General features: G+C 45.7%; 1 protein-coding gene across 1 annotated transcript; it reads left to right on the top strand.

Moving 5' to 3' along the window:
* Positions 1–2035: 2035 nt before the first annotated feature.
* On the top strand, positions 2036–5640 carry LOC100883895 (uncharacterized). The gene is made up of 2 exons (XM_003704343.3): positions 2036–2650; positions 2876–5640. The coding sequence occupies exons 1-2, from the start codon at positions 2530–2532 to the stop codon at positions 4258–4260; spliced, it is 1506 nt and encodes a 501-aa protein (XP_003704391.1). The 5' UTR covers positions 2036–2529; the 3' UTR covers positions 4261–5640.
* The last annotated feature ends 17625 nt before the right edge of the window (positions 5641–23265 follow it).

The following is a 23265-nucleotide window of genomic DNA, read 5'->3' as shown; positions in this document are numbered from 1 at the left end:
AATTCGAAGGAACGATCGGCTAGCGTGCACACAGGTAACTAACCCGAAGAATAAAGCGTTACGCGAACGAGCTGTTTACGACGGCAAGTACAAGGGTCCTTCGTCAAAAATCATTATACCGGTCTCGGGCCACGTTGTTATCGTTTCTCAATCGACCGATTCGAACGATCCCGTCGAGCCGTGATAACCTGATTTAGCGCCGGTGACACATCGTCGAACGAAACGGAAAATCGATCGAGCGGAATGCTCGAGTGTTCCTTTGTCTCGTAAATTCAACGACTAATCCATGTGTTATAGATCATAGCGTTTCTCTCCGACCAATTGTATACGGTTCGAAATTTTCGGAGCATGTTATTACCGGAACAATTTCGCGTTCGCAAACATGTTTCCTTTTACGATGGGTCATCGACTATTCGTAGACAATGCAGACGCATTAGCGTAATTAAGTAGGGGTTCTCTTATTAAAATACGGACTGTAGGGTCGTAGAATACCTCGCATACGTTGTAATGGAAATTTTCATACAAATTTCTGAGTTTACAAAATATTTTGATTCCTAAAGATTTTAAATTCGAGATTCCAAAAGATTCGGACCGTTGACGCTATTAATAATATTAGGATACCTGGATACCCCTACCGTAGGTAGGTGTCATAAACATGCTAATGTGGAAACTTTTATGATGCGCTCAGGTAGAGCGACTGAAATTAAAATTGAAGCGCAATTGATTGGGGATTTCAATGCGTGGTAAACGTTTTCTTTCTCGAATTCGTGTAAACAAGAGATACAATAGCGACTCGATTTGATTCTCGCTAACAATTCTAGTCCTGTAACTTCTCGAAATAAAATCGTGTTAACGGCGAACGAAGAAAGTTGCCGACATTTCCTCGGTCCATTTACGAGAAATCAGAAAACCGCAATGGGTTGATCTGGTCGACAAGAGGTCACGTGGCGGGATCATTAACGGAGCATGCATCTTCGGTGTTCGCCCCCTCTCCGGGCAAAAATGCCGAGCAAAGTTCGTGAATCCTGGTGTTCTAGGGGGAGGGGTGTGCACGCACACTGTCGAACGGTCCCTCGTGTTCGCACGCACGTGCGTGTGTGGGTTCCAGCACGCGTGGGCGATGCTGTGGCACGCGACACGACCGTTACGTTCGAAACCGAGGCTGGCGGGGAAAGGCGGGGGTTGCAGGGAGAGAAAGGGGGGGTCAGGCGAGAAAGGAACGAGGGGTAAAATTCAGAAGGGGAACCGGGCGGATTGCAGCGCGCACACGAACGCGCTCCTACTCGTCGGTGCGCACGTGAAAAGGCGGCTGACGCGTAGAAAAAACGGCGCAGCAGCCAATGCGACACTCGAGAGCGTGTATAGGCTCGCGCGCGCGGAAAGCGACTCGCCGAGGGAGAGGGAGCAGGAGAGAAGATTCAGGTAGACCGAACGGAAATTCGAATAGAAAAATGCGAAGCCGAGCACAGAGAGGGGAAGCGTTCGCGCTCGAATCGGCGGTGTACGTGCACCGACGACAGCGCAGAGGTGACGGGTCGTTGGGCCAGGTCTCGAACGGCGAGGGGTGGCAACGCGGCCCCAAGAGGAAGGAGGAGGGCGAACGCTACGTAGGGGCCCAGCATCTGCTCCGTACAACAACGCAACGCACGGTGTAACAGAGCGCGAACGGAGAAAGACGGGGGCAATCGAGATCCACCGGGAGGGAGAGAGACGGCAGATCGAAAAAGGGGAAAGAGGCGAAAAAAGGGGAAAGAAAAGGAGAGAGGGAGAGAGAAGGTAGCGCAAAACGGAGCGCAGCAGGATAATCGCGTCGCACTCACGAACAACATCCTGCACCTCCTGTTGTTGCATAGAGCCGTAGAGGGGATACGCGAGCCGGCGGAACAGATGCCCGCGTTCTCATTGGACGATGGCCCGTGACCGGGCGTCCCCTATTGGTGGGTAGCGCGGGGCCCACGGGCCTGCATTGGTCGGGCAGCACGTGCGGGCCACCTGCACCTGGCCGGTGGGGTGACCTGTTATAAAAGGACTTGGCGCACCCCCCTGCCAGTCAGAGACCGGCCTGCAGCCGAACAGTTGTCAGAGTCGTGCAGAGTATCGTAGGTTCCTTCAAACGTATTCGCGTTCAGTCTTTCGTTCTTTCCTCTTCCTCTTCTTCGACTTAACCCTGGTGCCGGTTCAACAGACGGTTCAGTTCAGTCTCGACGAGCGTACGGTGAGGATCGACACTTTTTTTGCCGGAGATCGCACGAGTGCTCGTACATCGACGAAAAAGTGGATTTCACTGAAAAAGGAGAGAGGACCGTTGTTTGCATACATGTGTGACACAGTGCAGTGACAACATCGCTTAGGATTATCTTGACAGTTTTGTTGTTCCTCGCGCACGAGGGAACAGAATATATTGTGGTCAGTGCGAACACGAGAACAATTGGATTATAATCGCGGCGCAGCGCCTTCGCGGTGTCCAGTACCTGCGAAGAGCCGACTCGGATCTTGGAATCGTGAAATCGTCAGCGAAGCAACGTCAAAATGCTGGTCGAAGAAGTGCCGCGAAGCTTCGTCAAGAAGAACAACAGCTACAGCCACTGCCCGCTTAAAAAGCGGCCAGTACATGTCGTGCCTACCGAAGAGGTTCCTGAAGTGATCAAAGGTAAGCTTCGATTATTTCGATCGATTTCCCCATTTCGAACTAACAACTAGATAATCCCTAACTCTTTGCAAATTAAACTATTTATCGTATAAAGACTTTGAGCGATTATTACTTATACGCGAATAGTTAACAAAAATTTTGACAGAACATTCGAGTCATAGAATCCTTCTTTAATTGAATAGAGAATCTTTTATCTAAAACAAAGTTTTCTTTTCTCTTCTTCAGAAGAAATAATCGACGTGGTGATGGACGATATTCCTGAGCCCGAGAACCTCAGTACAAAACCCGAAGATCTCAGCAGAATGGCTGAACGCCATCAACAGCAGCAAGAACCGGAGCAACACGCGCGCGCGTCCAGGTCTCCGTCACCGGTCGTCAAAGTCTCTCCGTCACCACCGTTGGCGCCTAGACCAACTTCTCTCGTGATGCACCAACACGTAAACCCCGTGCACCACGTTCATCATCATCATCATTACCCCACGAAGGCGACCACGCCACCGGTGGGTATCGCGCCGATTCATCCAGTGGCGAAGAAAGCGCGCGTAGAGGTGATCCTGCACGACAACTCGTCGTCGACGAGCGCGGTGACGGCCACGTCGGCGCCGTTGCACTTCATGGCGAGCAAAGCACCTCTGGAACCGTTGAATCTCAACACCCCCGTCGAGCCATTGGCGCACTACGCCACTCCGGCGTGGGCCAGAGCCGCCCCGCTTTACCCGCCTCACTATTTGCCCTATCCGGCTGCTTATCACCGTTATCACCACGCGGGAGCGGAGCTGTATCCGTCCTATCCGATGCCGGCGTATCCTCACTCCTCCCCGGAGCATCATCCGTCAGTTTCACCGCCGCCGCACAGCGCGCTCACTTGTCCAACGATTCAGCGACCTATCGCCAGGAGCTACTGGGCAAGTCCTGATCACTGTGGTCTGTCGCCAACGAGTTCCTTGGGATCTGGATCCTTGAGGTCGCCTCCGCCAGTCACGCCGGAAGATCTCTCCTCTCCCGGCAGCGACAGCGGATTATCATCGGCTGGAAGCACATCGGTTGGCTCGACGATCGTGAACCCGAAAATCGAGAAGACCGGAGTGACCAGTGGTTCCACGGCGTCTCTGTCTTCCACTTCGTCCTCGTCCTCGTCCTCCTCGTCGCCCAGGTATCAGTGTCCAGACTGCGGGAAATCCTATTCGACTTACTCTGGCTTGTCGAAACATCAACAGTTCCACTGCGCCGCGGCCGAAGGTCAGGCGAAGAAGTCTTTCTCGTGCAAGTACTGCGAGAAGGTGTACGTCAGTCTAGGCGCGCTCAAGATGCACATCAGAACGCACACGCTGCCCTGCAAGTGCCATCTTTGCGGCAAGGCGTTCTCGAGGCCTTGGCTGCTCCAGGGACACATCAGGACGCACACGGGAGAGAAACCCTTCAGCTGTCAGCACTGCAATCGCGCGTTCGCCGACAGGAGTAACTTGAGGGCGCATCTCCAGACGCACAGTGACGTGAAAAAGTACTCGTGCACCTCGTGCAGCAAAACCTTCAGCAGGATGTCGTTGCTGACCAAACACCAGGAGGGCGGATGCCCGGGAGTTCCTGTCCCGATGGCTTACGCGTGTTGAGATCCCGACGAGGATTCCTCGAAGAAAACTGCGACGATTTGATCGCGTCGCGTGTGTGATTGCCTGATACGTTCCTTATTACTTTGTTACGGTTCGAAAAAAGATGAAGTGCCTTACGTTAATCGGAGTACAAACGAATAATGATAATAGTAGAAGTAGGAGAAGATTAGGGGGTTCAGTTTCTCGACGAAGACCAAGTTTTTACGAGGTGTATGCGGTTGTAGTTTCGAGTACCTGGCTTTCGATTAAAATTCACGCTTTCTCCATGCTCGAATTTTAAACGAGATCATTAGAAATCTGTCGTCGATAAATTGAACCCATAGATCGAACCCCATCCGATGGTTGTGCATTTTTCTCGCGTTCGAATCGCGCCCTTCGTCCCGTTGTATATAGTTCGGTGTGTGCGTGTGCGTGTGACAAACAGCGAGAATGAGCGCGTAACGTCTCTGTACTTAAAGGATACGATAGTCGACGTATGCCCTTCGAGGAGAGGCAGAAAGGACGAGTCGTTGTAACCGCTTGACGCGGTCCCGTGAAACTGCCGTGCCATTTTCGTATCTTTCCTTTTCCCATTTTTTTTTTTGTTTTCTTCCTCTTGTATTCCTTGCCATTTCGTTCGATTCGAACGAACGTACACGCGACTAACGGTGATGATATTTTCGTCGATCGTGTTCAATTTTCCAACGAAAAGATGTATTTTCTTTGATATACCGCGTGTACCGTGCACCAAAGTGCCATCTTTTTTTTATTAAATTGTGCCACGTGTTTATGTACTATTGTAAATAAGAACGATTAGCTGTCAAGGCACGCACGAGAAACAAAGTATTATTGTAAGTCGCCATAGATGGACGGAGATACAGAGAGAGGGAAAAGTATTTAAATGATCGTCCAGTGCCTGAGTGGTTTATTTTATTTTTTTTTTTGTATCTTGGTAACTCGGGATCGAGCGAGAGAATGAGAGCGAAAGAACTTAATTATTTTATTTTTCCTTTGCCTTTTGCGTTTTTGTACTTTTTCTTTGCGTTTGTAAATCACTGTAAGTTACTCGAACAAGCTAGTCATTGTACAATAACTATAAACGTGCGAGGAGAAATACGAGAGACTCGCCGCGAGGAAGGTTCCTCCGACTGGTCTTATTTGGCGTTCCTCGCGGAGAGGTCGCTCGAAAAAAAGAGATATAATAATTAATAGAGTCGTCACGCCTGAGTTTATTACTGTCCGTGTAAAGAGGGAGCGAGAGAGAATAACGGCGAAACGACTCAGGGCGAGTACCACTTTTTCTAGTTTTTGTAAAGAAAGTAAACTACTATTTGAGATACAGATATCACCTATATATAGAGATATTTTATACGAAATAAATTACTTGGATTTTAAACCTTACACGAGTCTTCTGCGATTTTTCATACCTTTCCTAAATCAACTTCCACATCAATCTTTATTTTTTAAAAAATTATCCAATTCAATTCAATATAAATTTTATGTTGCAACTTCTATGGTCTATGAGATAGTAAAGAAAAAAGTAACTTTTCATTTAGCTTCTCTTCAGAAACTCATCATTGCGTTTGCAAACTTTTTTAAGAAAGAGATATATTTTTGAACTTTTATAAAAAAATATTTTGCATTAACAAACTTCTACAATATTATATAACTGCATCAATTTGTAAAGGCTCAAGAAACTGTAAAAGAAAAAAATTGTCTATAATTTTATTAATAACGTGAGAATGTTCTTCTGATAAAAATAGTAGGGTCTCTATAAAAAATCAATCGCAGTGTCGAAATTCAGAAGGTTGTAGATGCGATCAGCGGACACCTTAAATATCGGAACGAGCTCGTTATCGCACGAGTGCGGAACAACGCATAACTTTCGCGGACGTGTACAATAACGCGCTTTGTCTTTCGACAAACAACGAACTCACTGCTGTTTTATCTCTCCATTGGAACGATCGTTGTAGCTGTTGGTCGAGGACCCTCGGGGCCCCCTGCTCGATAAAAGTAATTGTTGGTGGCCAGCCCCCGGTTCGAGACGAATCGATTCGATTCGAGTCGAGATCCGACGGACAGCCGACCCCACGGCCACGTTTAAGTGTCTAGCACGAGCGCGAACCTTCCGGTACTTCTACTCTGCCAGCTCTGCGACAGATTTGCCGCGTTAAAGATAAATTCATCTACTCGGTTAACTTATCGAATTTTTCATTGAAATCTTGCTTGTTTCTATTTGAACACGTGCATGACGTATTAGAACCGCGCAATGATTAATGCGTGACAATAGTTTGAAGTTATCGCGCATACCGTGAGTATTTGAACAGTCTGCGCAGAGGTAAATATTTCCCTGAAATATTTTGTGTACAAGAAAATAGTTATACTTTGATTGAGATATCTAGGCACTGGTACTATTGGCAAATTGCGGTGACTCAACGTAAAAATTATTGTTTAATAATCTGAACGTAGAAACGGTTTGACGCGGCACGAGCCATCTCGTTGTTTCTCCCGCGGGCTCATTCACGCGTTCATTCATGGGCGCGTTAGCAGAACGCCGGGCACAAAGGTCTTTTAGCGAGGCAAACAACATATGGCGTGCAAACGCGTGTTCAATTCATTGGCCAGCAATGGGCTACCTGCGCCGCGTATTAAATCCCACGCGCTTTTGCCACGTACTAGCGATTCAATCGACACAGCCAGCGTTCGATCGGGCTTTTTGTTCGAGCCTCTCGCCCATATGGGTGTTCCGAATCGCACAACCATTCCAGATTCTCCCCTCGTTGTCGCCCCGTTAAATATTTGGATTCGGTTTCTCGTTAAACGCGCGTTTAATCTTGGTGCTTTTCCATTCGTCGGCTAACGGATCGATTCGATCTTCCTCCACGCGGATTCTAATTCCTTCAAATACCAGACACCGCTCGGACGCCGTCCAATAGGCGCCAAAATAGTCAGTGAAAGTCAAAGGTGGGCGGAAGTGGCTTGTCGCGCGAGTATTTCGCGGCCACACGAAAATTTCGCCTGTTCGGGAAACCATCGGAACCTTTTGATCTTGGATTCATTAAACATCGCGTGACAACGCGTCAAAATCGCGTGTGCCGAATTAAACGGTTCATCGAATTGATTTTATGACTGTGTTGGTTATAAAACATATTCACAGGTTATATGGATCTTGTACTCTTTTTTGGGGACTCATTTGCGTTCAAAGTTAACGTGACACAGATACGGTCGCTTAGAATTTCTAATGGAGAGTTGACACTTATTGATATTTCGAATGTGTAAATTAGGGTTCGAAATCGTCTCTGCAATTATAGATAAGAAATTTGAATATGGAAGAGAATCCATGGAGTTCCGGGAATATGAGGAAAAATTTTGAAGTTCTTCGTCATCTACTAATGGACTTCATTTATAAAGTGCATATGAATTGGTTGTTTAAATCTGAATATTTTTTACAATGATGTATGAACGCATGTGCATATTTAAACATCTCTTTTGCTCTCTTAACTGCTCCTCACTATTCCCACCACATCAGAATGAATTAAATCGACTTCGAAATTGTCGAATCGCACATGTCTACTCGTGCATATCCTCTTAACCTCCTTTCGTCTAATTCGCAAAAGTCATTTCCCTATTTAAACATCCACATTCAGTCTCAACTACGAAGTCTTAAATGTACTTCTACAAAAATGTACTCCTATAAGAAAGTCAGAGTGCACCATACAGAAATAGGTGACAGTGCAACATGCTATAGAAAACGTAACAGTGGCAGTTTGCAAAATCCCTCTGCTTGTACCGCCACATATCGCGGATGTTATAAGTCTTTCCGTCGACACGAGCGAAACCAAGCAACGCTGTTCTTCCGCAGAAATCTGGTCACCCCGAGTGTCCACCGGATGACGGGCCCGATTCGACAGGAAACTTCTCGTTCACCTGGACAGGTGCTCGTTTACTTTCAAGCACGGCCCTTGGTACACGCGGTGCGCACGCGTGTGTACCGTGCAAGAAAGTGTGGAAGCAAAAGCTACCTTGGCCCCTGGGCTTTTATGGCGACTGGTCCGATCGAACAGGTGCGCCCTGTTGCTGCGTGTGTATACTCGGGTAAGAGGTTCCATTATTCCACGACGTTGTGTGTATCGCACGAAGTATGGCGTGCAAAGAGTCTTCTCGGTCCAAGAGGACGGACCGATGTAACGCGAAGCTGGCCACCGACAAAAGGTCGCAACGTTTGGGTTTGGGAATAGGAAAGAATACCTCGAAGCCACGAACTCTCTTCTTTGTCACAAAAGGAACGGGGTCGCGATGGTCGACCTCCGAGAAAATTCTCTTTTACCTCGAGGAAGCGCAGGTCAACGACTTTGGATCTATTGGACACTTTTGGAGCATTCAATTATTGTTGGATGGGTATCGATTACGTGAGCAATGGTGTGGAAATGTTCGACCGGTTTCCTGTTTATGAGTTGCATTTCTAAAAGTTAGGGGTGGGATTCCGATGGTAATGATGTGGAAAATTTGAAAATTGAAATTTGTGTAGTCATAAATTTCGAGGGCTCAGTTTCCTAAAATTCCTTAATCCTTAAAATCCCAAATTCGAATGATCTGCGTATCCGAGAGGAGAAGGAGCAAAAACCGCATAGGCCACGTTGACCCGGGACACAAAACTGGTCCCCGGTGTTCAGAACGGCCTCCAATGAGGATCGAGGCTCTTTCATCGCTTCCCGGAAGACTCTCGTCTTCTTGCAACCCTTTACTCCGTGCTGGTACGTGTCCCATTGTGCGAGCGGAGTGGAGATCGTCGGTTCCGGCTTGGAACCAGGTGCGAGCCGGCGTATCTGCTCGATTCTCGACGCTGAGAGCGTGATTCTTGATAACGCGACGATCGTGTGCTCCGCAATTACCGTTTCATCGAATTCGACCCTGATACGCTTGTCATTCGTGACGATCGGGAAAGTGACGAGTCATGGGAGCAGGGAGGAGACACGCGAGTTAGCTTTATATCGAGGTGGCGACGTTGAAAAGAACGCGAGTTGGGTCGGTTAGTTCCAATATCTTGAGGGAATGATTCATTAGACCGTGGACGATCTTCGAGGGAACGGACAAAACAATCTCCGCCGCGAAAGGTACGAACAACCTGTTACCCGGCCCTTAAGGTAGCGTGCACAACAGATGGTCCGCGGTCGGACTCTGCAGATTTCACCTGCTGCTGCGCGGACCTTTCGGCCAGATTCGCTAGATTCTTTCGCTGTGAATTTGGGCCTGGCTTTGTGAAGACAGGTAGCATGGATCTATAGAACTGCAGCATTCGAATCTATCGGATTACTTTTTATTATAAAAGTGATACATTCTTTTTAAGTTCAGATTTAGTCAAATTCAGATTCAAATCGAATCTTGAAGCTTTTGTCTTTAGAAAGCAAAGATGTATATCTTTTGTATCCGTCAAAATCACACGACGTTTTTTCTGAAGCAACATTTGGAGAAACAGAAACGCCAGAGGAAATGGAAAAATTCTCATTCGGTTTTCACTGATGCATCATTTTACGCTCGATTACGAGTCCAGTGTGGGAAAGTCGAGTGAACCGGAGACGACACGTGCACGCCATCTTCTTTACAAATGTCCGCGTATCCATCACCTTGGAACAAGGCGCGCTTCGGGCAACGGAAAGCAATTAATTCGGACTCTGATTAATCTGTGAAAATTGCCGGCTTCACCTAGGATGAACCTCGAATGACTAATACTCGTTCTGTTAGTCGCTTTTTCTAACGACAGGTAACCGTCTCACCCTTTCACGGGGCCAGTCGTTTTCGTATCAGTAACGCTTGTCCCTATCTTTACGAACGCGTCAGATGGCTACCGTTCGAAAGTTTCGGAAGCTTTCGGGCCGACCGTCAGGCCTAATTTTGTATTTTACTTGAAACGTGTAATTTACCTTTACTTTTATACACCATCAATTTTTTATTTCCCTGTGATACACATTCGTTTACGAATAAACTCACAATTAAGTTTGAGTAACTGAGTTTACAATTAAACTCAGTTTAATTAACCACTATTCTGTAGTTATACCGGTTTAGTATTAAAGATAAAGTAAACATTCTGTTCTCGTGAAAGAGATGTTATCCCTAAAAATCGTGAACCAAAGCATGGTTCACACGTGGTAGTTTGCAATCAGACGACCACCCAGCCATCAGCCTGGACGTTGCCACACCTTGGATAATGACGCGAGGAGAATTACTCGAATTTGCTGACTCCATTTGATGACTGGTTAGCATAATAACGACTGGGAATCGCTGAACGCTCACGCACTGTCGCAGTTGTTTCTTTCTGAAATTCAAACATTCCCTACCTCGGCATTCTTCAACGTTTCATTCGGAAAATTACGTCAAAAAATTAAGCATTAATGCCAGTCATCCGAGGTATACTTGGACAGTTAATCGTGAATTGTTCGTGTATTGTTTGCTGGCATTGGGAACATGTTAATTTGTATTTCTATTGTGTTCATTGATGATTGTTATCAACAGCCACACGTATCAAGCTGTTCATTTACATACAGTTGTAACCCTTAATTACGCGAAAGGAGGTCTGAAGGGAATAGGACAGGTGATTGTAGAGATACAGATTCATTTTGGTTGATGGAGATGAATTTATATGTATAATTTTTGGAGTGGTCTTTCAACAAAAATATATTGGAGAAGGTTGTGGGTTTTGTTGTACAGAAAAGAGAGCATATGTGTGGGTGGAAGAAAGGTTAATCTATTTCAATTGCTTCGTGTTTCTTCTCTTATCGAGAAGACCCTTCGGTGCTACTTTCCAGTAGCAACGTGTTTATCTCGTTATTGTCCTCTTTGAAAATGACACGAGCATAGAGAGTCCGCTATAGGTTATCGGTAAAAGCAGAGAAGTAGCAATTAAAGCGAGCACTCCACGGGTAACCTGGAAAGTGTTCCTTTCACGCCCTTCGTCACCGACACGAGTATTTCGTGCAGCACATGGCCACGGACAAGTGTTACACTATGCCATCCATTTCCCGTGCATTCCACGCATTCTAAATTCCCTGACATCCGCCCGGTGTGTGCCTCGCAGGAATTCCAGACTCCTCCTCCGATTCTAGCGGCCGAAATTTATACGCCATCGATCGACGCACGTTCGTAACAGAAAATCACGGAGTTTCGAATTAATTAAGCGTCCAGTTATACTCGATTTCCAGTGTCTCAACGAAGATTTAGACGTAGCCAGTAACAAGCCTCTAACGACCTTACGACTCGATAGACATCGATTAAGAGTGTCACAATGTTGGAACATCGTGCCTAGACGCCGACCGTGTGTAGGTGTTACGGGCATTAATTTCTCGCGCCACGGGCACTCGAACTTTCTTCCTGTTCCGATCACGATAGAACGGTTCACCTCTGATTTATCTGTGCATTTAACCCCTGTCCGGTTGGTAGGGGTTTATCAGAGTTCAACAATGCGTCGAAAAATATAACCCGTCATAGCAGTTTTTGAATAAAATAACACTCTTTTAGTTCTCACGAATTTAGGCCCCCAATACTTAGATCTTTACAATGTGGACGGTCTACGTAAAAGGCAGTCAAATGGACGGTTCACCAAAGTAGCATAAAATAACCCCTTGTTTTTGTGATAGTCCTTGCGTGACAGCATTTTGTCTCAGGTGCACGAAGTGGCTAAATAAATGATCTTACGAGTAACACCAAACGCAGCCTACCAAAAAACACTGAAACCAGTTTCTGATGTTTCGGTTCGTCGAAACGGCCGAGTCATTGTCGGTCAACGGCCAGGCTGAACCGTGACACCGTGACACCTTACGAAATTACGTAACCGGTCGATCGCGACGTCGATTCGAATCGTTCCGATTTTAATTATCGGTCCGACGCTCGATCGTGTCGGCAGGCGACGTTTCGTCTGCTAACGAGCCATCGTCATCGTCCCTTACATCGCATAGTTCCGCAGAGGCATAGTTGGCATACTGTACGGCCGGTGGTCCTGACCGACCGCTACACCATCGTCTATACGGGGGAGCCAGTATGGCCCATGCCATCGGTAATTAAAGCGAGTCACGGTGATTGTTCGTGCCTGATCTTGTCATCGATCGAATCGCGCTGGACGTTCGATCTATCGATCCGATCCCTCGCCTCCTCGCTTCGCGCCCTTCCTCGCTTCTTCTGCTTGCAGCTTCCTGGGCGGCAATTAAGATAATGCTTTCGTAATCTGCCACCGATATCTCGTTCGATCGACGCGCGAGACGCTTCGAAGAGGGCTTCTCGTTGTCTTGACGGTGCAGCTTGTTTGACCTTGAGTGCAATGCCACTGCGAAGGATTTTGCACCTGCGACAGGGACCAGCTGTGCGTCCAGAGTTACGACGATCGAGCGTCCTGCTTAAGGAAGCGCTATCGGTTCGCCGTAATTAATGACTCGTTGAATCGCCGAGGGTTTTGTTCTTTCACACTTCGACTGGCAGGTTACATTCATCGAAAGCCTTGCTGGGTTGTTGCTTCGGAAGAAAAAGGATATCGACAAGATACGGTAGCCGTTCGTTAAGGACATGTTACGTAACTCCCTGACAGTGTTTGCATATCATTCACGCAGCTGTGCGCATTCCACTCTGTTGCGTGGAATTTGATTTCGGAACTTTTAGGATTTAGAACTTTAGGATTTTGGTGGACCTGATGGTACGAGTGGGTGGTGAAAAATAACCTCTTTCGAAAGCGTATTTTATAGAAGTTTGGTAAGGTCTTTAATCGAAAGAAATCGCAGAACCTTTCCTCCACCCGCGGATGAAGAACCGTTTCCTTTCCATCGCGTCGAAGCACGCGATTACCATTGTAACGTGATTAATTATCTCTACTTGTGAATAACACTGTAGCGAACGTGAGAAGAATCGAGGTAATGAGAATTCTCAGGGTTACAATCATCGATCAACGCGTGTCCGCTAATTGCCGATCGAATAACGATCCTCTCCGTTCGTGTGATTGCTTGCCAAGTACCAGGGCGTAGTTCTCGTAATTTATCGCGATTCGATATTTTATTGTCGGTCAGGTTTCTTTTCTTCGCGCCGATAACGCAGTTCGCGTTCTACGCGGTTGACACGAGTTTCGCGGTGTTTGTCGGTCGACCGACTCGCGGAACCTATCGATCGATCGATTGATCGATAAACACCGCGGCTGCAATGGTCGGAGGATTGAAAAGTTCCGTCGAACAGCGGTCTGTGCCACCCTGCGTGTCGTAATCGCGAAACAGTCACGGAAACACCTGTTACTACGTTCGCGTGACGCGAATGCAGACCATCGCGATAAGCAAAGACACCAGGCCGAACTTTTCAACGCTCGTAGATCGATGTTGATCGATCCGACGCGATTTAACCGATCGTTGGGACACTTACTGGTTCGTGATACGGCAACCGAAATGTTCCAGCTAATTTTTCTGCTGGACCAGTTTTCTCTAGTACTGTAAAACCAAGGTGTGGCATTTAACCCCTTATTTCTTCGACGTGGATGACTTTTACTATACTTGTTAAATGTGACATATTCGCGTTTATTGTAAGGTCTCATTTTTGAGTTTGATAGTGTTTGCTTCAAGTTTGACCATATTTTATTAAGTACAGAGGGTATAAACATTTTTACTTCTATCAAGTTTGAAAAGAAAATGTTTTAACAAATTTATTTGCAAAAGTAGATTGATCATTGTGCAGACTTGTATATCAATGTTATCATGCTCATATCATCAGTTGTTCATTCGTAAGAAGATCACGTAGGTTACATAATATGAAACGAGTATCTAAAAATGGAGTTAACGAAGAGAAAGTAGTAATGAAACAACCCCCGATACTTCGGTGAGTTCGACTGTGGTCCAATCATTGTATGGTTGAATCTACGGTGGTCCAGTCACTTCATGAGTCATTCATGACCAATTCCATCGAACTAGTCCATTGGAAAGCGCCATAAAACATGGAATTCTAAAGAAAACGACAAATTTTTCACAAGCAGTGTTGGTGCACGTGGTCGATCGTCGAAGACCGTGTTGGTCTCCAACTTGCGACGTTCACCGTTTCCCTCTCCACGATATTCGCACTGTGGTTTCTGTAGGACGAAAGGACGGCACATGATTGGTTCGTACCTCCACCGGCCACTTCCTGTAGCCGTAACAGCGTGCGTGTGGTGCGCGCGCGCGATCTCGATGCGCGTGAGGAGACGCCCAAGTGGGTTAACACCGACAATTACGCGTCTTGTGCGTCCGCCCATACACGCGAATTCCTCTTAATTCCGTTAGTTGTAGTTCGATTCCTCTCCATCTTTCATTTCGTTCTGAATTCACATATTTATCAGGAAATTTGGTTAACGTGTCAATTTTTTCAAAAACTCTTTGGGTCTATGTCAAAAAAAAAAGATAACTTAAAAATGAAATTAAATTGTAGATTAAGAGTAAGAATGTTAAAAATCAAGTTAGAGTGTTGAAGTAACAATAGGTTTAATGAATGGAATGAAAAATTTGTCGCTGATAGTGGATGAGTTAGATGAGACCCTCTTTGAACGGTCAGACCTGGTGATTTCAATGCGCGGTAAAGAAAGAAGTAGCTCTAAAGAATAACTCTTTATGAAACTGTGTTTTTATGTCAGAATAAATTTATCATAAGCAATGTGGAAGCGTAAAAAATTTGGAAAGTTGTAAGTTTGAACGTGAAATTCGTAGTAAATATTCAGTGTGTCCAACACAAGCTACAGCACTGATTGCAAGCCAATCAGCGGTGAAAGATCTTCCGGCTCTCAAAGGCAACCCTTTGAACCCACGACTTTCTTCATCATCATTCGCCATTGTCCCCTTACTCCACCCACGGTTCCATAATTACTTGTCACCCCCGATTCGATACCCCTAATCGGCCCCGCGACACTTCCGGCCGATACATCATCGACAATGATCCTAGTCTACCGATAAATTAATACACGGCTACGTATCGAGTGTCCCTTGCGGCATTGACTAATCGCGAGCTAATTTCAATCGAGGTCTCGATCGTGACGAATCGAGGGATCCAGGAAACGGGCAAACGAGTCGTAAATGAAAAGAATCGCGAGACCAGTACACGGTCGCCAACAATCGAACCCACGGGCTTTAGATTTTTCCGGTAGATCTGGACAGCGGAGTTATGGTAGGACCTTGATCGTTGATTTATACGATTCAACCTCATTGTACGGTGGACGTCCCACTTATCTGCGTCATGGGGCACGCGAAAAGTGCAGCATGAATTGAGGCGCCTGCTCGACAGACGGCGTACAACCGCGGAGAATTATGGTGGTCAGCATTTATTCACGTCGTCGATAGGCGCCTTGGTGACCTGTCCGTGACTCTAATGATTCATTGACCTGACAGGACCACTAATGCTGCACCCACGTAGCCGCGCTACCGTTTCCACGGAGGACGACGTTGGTAACGAACGTGGATTAGCTTCCAGAAGTCTGGGAGAAAAGCCTTTTCAAACCGCCCGGACAAGATGTCTGATCGCTTCTGAATTTGCATAAGTAGGCAGCGCTAGAAATTCAACGGTTTTCTTCGTTGCAGCTCCGAATGAATTTTCATCAAGGGTGACTCAAGCGAATTTCTTGTTTGCATATTTAATTATACATCCTACGGTACATGGTATTTAATTTTTATAATTGCATATGATTTACATAACTGTATATTTAATTTACATAATTGTATTTAATTTCAATTTATATAATCGTATAAATTTATTATAGGAATAAGAAGTTATCGAAGTTAACAATGGCGTATAAAATTTTCAGCTTAATGCATCAAAGGAGAAGTAGCTCGAAGCAAGTGCAGTGTACATAATACTAATTACAAGCTTTCACTATTCACGATTTAAAGCGCTCCTTCTGCCCGTTTTGTTCGCTTGCGAAACCCTCCGGGCGTTATTTCACCGTTATCGTTACGGCCGTAAGAATCTCGGTAAAGTAGAAAACTTCAATTTTCGCTGTTTTAACTACCATTCTCCACTATCATTAAATAAATATCTGATCTAACTCAAACACGATACTTCCTGGAGACCTTTGAGGTATTAAACGTCAACATTTATCGTCCCGCTTTCATCGGCCAACATGACCGATAAACAGTAAACGCTATTGAAACGGAGAGGAATCAATTTTTCCGGAACCATACAGATTGACGTCCATTTATCGCAATCGCAAACGTACAATAACGCCAACTGTTTGCAGTTTATATTAATTTATATACTAACGTTGCCACCGCGTGGTACGCAAATGGTCGTTCTAAATCTTCCCCGTTAAATTTATTACTTTTCACTCTACCTGTATTCCCACACGTTACATTGTCTCCCGTTCAATCTCATAAATCAGTGCAGCTCCCGCGCACGATTTATCAACGAACACCACCGACTCAATACGGTCTGTGTCTATCGCCTTCGAATGGTGAAAACGGGAATTCAGGAAAAGCTCGAGTATTCTCGTTGTGAAGAGAAAAATTCAAGACAGGATTCACAAAAAATTTAGTTCGAAAAATAATTATTTAAATAAAAATTCGATAGTCACGAGTAGATATTATTTTCAATAATACTTATTTATTATAACACGTTACTTTTGATACTTCTAATAATTTTTTCCATAATTAGTCAAATTATTATTTAATTAATAAACGGGTTATTTATTTGGGCCTACGATATTTAATCCAGTTGCTGTTCTCTACTAAAGAGAAAAGGAATTCACCCGGTAGAGACACATTCCGTAGCAGATCAGAAAAAATCATCTCAGCCTCCCAACAAGGTATACAACACGGAAGTGTTTAACGATCGGCGATCTTTGAGCGCGAAATATGGCACGATCGGCGAGGATCGCATCAAACCCCGCAGATCGGACAGGTTGGGTCACGAGCAACACTCGCGTCACGGTAGGGCCTTGCCGGGTTAACAGTTTGCTACGATAGGTCCACTTAAACGCCCCCAGTTATGCAACCGTGCCGTCTAATAAGCTTCCAGCGTACTTGTCGAGCTGCGACATGTCTTCCAGGTTAGGTGGATCGATCTTTTAAGAAGTCGGAGTCGTTTCGATCGATCTGGTTGCACTATCGATTGTCCAGCTGATCATAGCTTCATTGAATAAATTGGTTATACTTAATCTAGAGAATTACCCAAATTTTAAAGCAACTTATTGTTGGGAGTTTTGTTAAGAAACAGAAGTAGACACTTTATATCGAAGAAGTATGTACAGGAGTCAAGTTTGTGAAAGGAAGGAATTAATAGAATGAGTACCAATTTAATGGCACCAACATTAAGTGAAGATTCATCTCTGTACGCAAAGGAAATTTCATGTTGACGAGTTAAATTTTCAGGACACAAGTTTATCAGTTCTCCCGCTGAGAGGACTCGGTTTCCATGTCTGCGAACGTACTCGTCCTCGACGCCAACGACTTCGAGTATGTTTGAACAGTTTGGAGAGCCGGCGTCTCGAGGTTTCACTTCCAAAAGGTCTCCGTATTTTTGCGAAGTCGTTTCTTGAAAAGCCATTACAAATTTAACAACCAAAAAAGAACCGTCAGCTCCCTCGAATCACGATCATCCTAAACAGATAAGCTATTGCGATTCAATGCCGGAGTACATGCGTGCATGTACGGTAAATTAAAAGAAGAATTTTTGGTACAAAGACATACGGCGTACGTGACAAAAACGAGTGTCGTTGTTTCTATATTAAGCGACTCGATTGTAATCCCAACAATGCTTTTTTCGCCGTCTGGAGCTGGCCACGAAATGAAACGAAACGAGTCGTTCCACCGGTACTTGAATTCTTTCGTTCCTTTTTTGCGGAGGAGGAGTACCAGTCGGAATTGGACGAGGAAGAGGAGGAGGCACAAGAGGGCGGGAAGGCGGACGGTACGACCGACAGCGGGACGATATTAAAAATCACAATGCGGCATATTAACTTGACCCACTATCGGTGCGCACCAGGAAGAGCACGCTCGTTTAAAAGTCCCGTCCGCGGGTCCGACTCTGAAACGTACGTGTCCTCGGCACATGAAATAATGTGCACGTGGGTGCCCGTCGACGTGTACGCGCTCTCGTGTGCATAAACAACAGTACCGAATAATGAGATGCAGACGTCGTGAAATTAAATCCACCAGGAAATCACTTATATTCATATATTAAATTCGAGTGATCTTTCGTGATCGCTCATGTCAGATCTCCCCGTCACTGTATCACAGTATGATTCATCTAAAAGTTTTTTAATTGGTGTTCACTAGATTTTTAATAAATACGCAACGAGGGTATAGAGATGTAAGGAGTAGCAATATAGAAGTTTAGGGGTATAGAGATGTAAAGACATTAGGATTTTGAAGTAGGATATCTCGACATATAGAGATCTTGGTACACAGATATCTTGAAATAGATCTTGAGACATAGAGATGTTGGAATGTAGGAATCTTTGAAGATAGAGACCCAGTGATACAGTAATCGAGAGATGTAGAGATCGGTAACTGAATGAAATTCGAAGACGAAGGTAAATTGCAGTCCAGGGTCCCAGAAAGTATTGTTCCATCAGTGACAAGCAGGCGTAATTACGCGAATCCGTGTCAGCGTAAGGAGAATCGCCCTCGCTTTTACGACGGCCGAACTTTACTGCGGTTGAGAGCAACCGCAACGGGGAAATTAGCAATTGTAATGTTATAAGGCACAGCTGGATGAACAGAGAGGCGAGGACGGCGAAGGAAACGAGACGATGGGGTGGAGAACACGAGTCAGAAGGTGGATGGAGGACGAAGAGCAAGAAAGAAGAGAAGCTTGGACGAAGGATAAAGAATGCAGAAGCCAAAGGGTCACGAGGATTTCATTTGACGGAATAACGTGGCGTTTAAGAGTCGGTACCGTTATCAGGCTCGTTGTATATAGGTAAGAAGCAGCAGGATCGGACGACCTCCCACCTTCTTCGGTGCATTATATTTCGAAGAATCGAAGGTACTGGACGTGCAGCCACTTTCGGTACCATCGGCAGCCGCCTCTGCTCGGACATCGCGTGATTTATTTCACGTAATTATCGTGGATCATGACCGATAATTAACTTCTGCCCTTTGTTCACCGTCTTCTTCCTTCAATATGCCGTTGCTTCCGTGGCTGAGGAAGATTAATTAAAAAGACTCGAGCGCGAGGAAACGTCGATTATCTTTTGCGGTGATTTCGATGCGCGGTTAGGAAGGTGCGCCGCGAGAAGTCAATCTTCTATTACGGATATATGTCCTTCTAAACCGTGCTAACTCTAACAAAGAACTAAATCAATCTTGAAAAAATTGATCGATAAAAAAGGGATTCTATGTTAAAAAATGACGGTGTATCCTGCATGGGACATCGTACCCTACAGTCCGAAGATTAATAACTGTACTTTTTAGTTAGGATCGTGTTCATCCTTTTATCGTTACGAATCAAAATCATTCACCATTCAACATCTCCTTCATCCTCGATATTTACTTCATCTTGCAAGAAGAACCTTACAACTTGACTGTTTAATTAATTCGACCAGCGTATCGTCGAGGTTCTTATTAACCTGACACGGAATTCTACGAAAGCCCGTGTACTTGACACCAATATCCTCGCACGACGTCTGACAGTTATGGACACAGAAACGGCACTCGGATTCAGAAGCTCGTTCGCCGAGGAGGGAAAGCCGGCATCACCTGGCAAAAAGTTAAACGGCTCGACGAATAATTATCCCTGGGCAAAAGGATGCTGAGAGGTAAGCCAACGGTACCACGATTTCCTAATAAACCCGGTGAGCGAGCTAAAAATTTAATACCGGCACGTTTCCCATCGCGAACGCTTTCTTTTTAACGAACTTCGCTGGAGCGAGGAGGACACCCTTCTCGGGATCATCAAAGTGTACCATAATGAGCGGCTCGCGCTCTCGGGTCGAAGGTCACGCGGTAATGAATTGTTTTGCACCTCGCGGGCAAACTCGCCTCGGTGAACCTTCCGTAAGACGAGTCCTTGTGTGACGTGCGATGCAGATGCACAATTTACATGAACCGGTGGAGGACTAATGTCCGTGGAAGACACTCCAGGCGACAGAGTGGGGCCACTTGTAAGGGAAATTAAAGGACGACTGGCTCTGCGTTGACCTCGTTCAGAGAATCGTCAGGGAGCTTGGAAAACTAATAATTTATTATGCGTGTGCTCACAATGATCATTTGGGATTTTACAACTTTTAATTTTGGGGAGTAACCAGATGTTTTGGCATTTTGGGGGTACAGTACTTTGGAATTTTATGGCTTTAAAACTATGGAAATCTTGCACCTTAGAATTTCTGAAAACAATGCATTTCAACCCATTGTTTACCCTAAAAGCTGGAAAACCCTGATCTAAAACAGTGATAGGTGTAAAGCCCATGGGGTACACAAAGCACTTTGACGTTTACGACGCCTGCAGCAATAGGGTATATTTTCACCGTACTTCAGTATATTTCAGTACATTCAGAATTTGTGATATATTATCAGTATATGATACGAAAATATTTGCAGATTTTTTAAATATTATAAAAGAAATTCAGTTCACAATAGAGCAAAATCGAAGCTCTCTTTCTAGCTCCTAGTGTTCCCATCCGTCAAAGAGTATGCGAGTGCCTTCGAGGCTCGTCCACGCGAAGAGTGACTTAACGACCCTATCGATCGATCGATCCCGCCATTCCCGGGACTCGTTGACGTCTAACAAATCGCCCGGAGTACTGGCGCCATCGGATTGCTAGGGATACCGAAAAAATGAGCCCCTCGAGGGACAATTAACCGCGTCCACGGCTGCGAGTTTTTCCGTGGCGCAACGTCGGTGGCTGAGAGCGTCTTCTTCGCGAAGAAGGAAGCGGAGGTGATGAGAGAACCGACCACAAGAGTGGAAAAAACGAGAAACGACCGATGGTAACAAATGACACTCATCAATAAGGAATTAGTATGCTTACCGGAGATCGAGGAGAGCAGAGGTCTGCTCGGTGTTGTGGGAAGCGTATTACACGATCGCGAGCCGTCTATGAGCGAATCAGCGCGCATTTGTTTAAGAGGAAACCGGAAGACGCGTGATCACCGTATTGTACCGAAAAGAGTTCGCGCCATGAGTCAAGAACGACAATTTTTTCGGTTATATCTTAGTTGCATCATTCTCGTGTTACGACACATTATGCCTTGCCGGTGGTATTCTCGATCGTAAAAATATAATATATTGAACGGCGAGGCAAAGGGTGATAATGTCTTCTTTAAACTTACATAAACGTCCGGAGTACTCGAGGAACCGAAGTATTTTAATTTCCATAAATTGCCTAACGTTTGGATCTCGACGGAGATCTCCGAGACACCGAGTAGAATCCAGAAGATGGTCGTTTGGAGCAGACACGATCTCTCCGGGAGAAAGACGACACCCATCGCCGTAAACACCGCGACATAAAACAGAGAGGGAAAGGTCCTTTCCAGAAGCGACCGCATAAAATAACACTATGTCATTCGAAAGTAGAATTTTCGAGACGCGTCCCGCGGACCAGTCACAATGGCCGGGCAAAAGGAGTTCCGAAAGCGAAGCTAGAAAATTACTCGTCTGCCCTTGAGTAGTCGCATTCTTGGCGTTCTTCCCTCGTCTCGTCCTTTTTTCTCCCGTCGGTCTATCACACCGTGCTCCAACCTGGTGCACGAGCCTCCTACTTTTTACCTCTTTCTTCTCTACTGTTTTTTTTCTCTTCTCTTATTACTCGTATTCAATGGAAGCCCCATTACGGTGTCGGTAATGTGGCATTAATTCCTTCGAGGACCACCATCGCGCTAGGGAAGAAGAACGGTACTAACTGGTAATCCCTTTCGTCGTGAATACCTCCCTTCTCACGCGCACCAAAGATAATCGAATGTCGGTTCGTTCTGGCTCGTGCCCACGCTTCGACGAATCCAACTGTCGGGCCCGTTTGCCAGCCTGTCGACTCTGGATAACCTTCTTTTCTTAACGGCACCCGAATTTAATGGACCGATACGCACGCCACACGGAAGCTTCTTTTTCAACGATGATCATTCATCGTTCACACTTGTTTCCGACCAGTTTCACGACCTTCCTCAACGACCACACCGATCAATTTCGAGCATTAAACCTGTCGCCCGTCTTAACCCTTTCAGACCCTCTACACGTTATCTCGCTTCAGATTTTAAAACGTACAATAAAAGTTTGCTAGATATTTTATGTGACGATGAACTTATGGTTCTAAGTAATCATTTTATTATTTTGTAACAATTAACAGATGCAATTCGCTCTTCATTGTGGCAGGACTAGAATTGTTTTGAGCTACTATTTCATAAATATGAAATTAGTTTTAAGGTGTATCTATTAATAGTTTACCAGTAAAGTGCTAAAACCGTGTCTGCACAACGCAGCACAAAGTAGCAATCGAATAAAGCCATTCATATTCACGGGGCCAGCCACCATCCTGTCCGCACCTATCGATTTCTCTCGATCATAGTAATCCCCGTGTAAATTATCGTCCGCGAGCTCCTTTACTGTTCAATCACCGACAACATAATCCTGTCGAGTACGAAAGTCCCTGAACGATGCATCGCGTTGAAAAAACGTCTCGGTGGCAACGATCTCGTTCGACTCGATCGGGCAGTTCGATTCTGTGGGAATATGGATCGTGGATCTCCTGGTTTCCATCCGCGGAATAGGGCAGACGGACTCGTACCACGGAGAAAACGGTATATCCTGGCCGTGGAACGAGCACCGGCCACGGCCATTCCGGACGATTGCACTTCTGATGCCCAAAGGCTGATCACGATTCGCGCGCGAGTTATACACAAGATCGGTAGATCACTACCGATGTAGATCAACGGTGCCCGCGGCGGCAGGATCGTCGGGTCGTACATACATCTCACCCTGGTGCACGTTCGTTTTAATGCGATCGCAACGGTAACTTGGATGCGGTCCCGCGACGATTCCCGCCTCTCTTGCTCTCTCTTTCGTCTCTCGTGCCTCTCTGTCCGTCCGTTCTTGCTCGATTAGTTGATAAGATACTGC

This window comes from Megachile rotundata, chromosome 6 (genome assembly GCF_050947335.1).
Source record: "Megachile rotundata isolate GNS110a chromosome 6, iyMegRotu1, whole genome shotgun sequence".
Classification (NCBI taxonomy): Eukaryota; Metazoa; Arthropoda; class Insecta; order Hymenoptera; family Megachilidae; genus Megachile; species Megachile rotundata.
The sequence above is the reverse complement of the archived record's forward strand: the minus strand, read 5'-3'. Positions and strand labels throughout refer to the sequence as shown.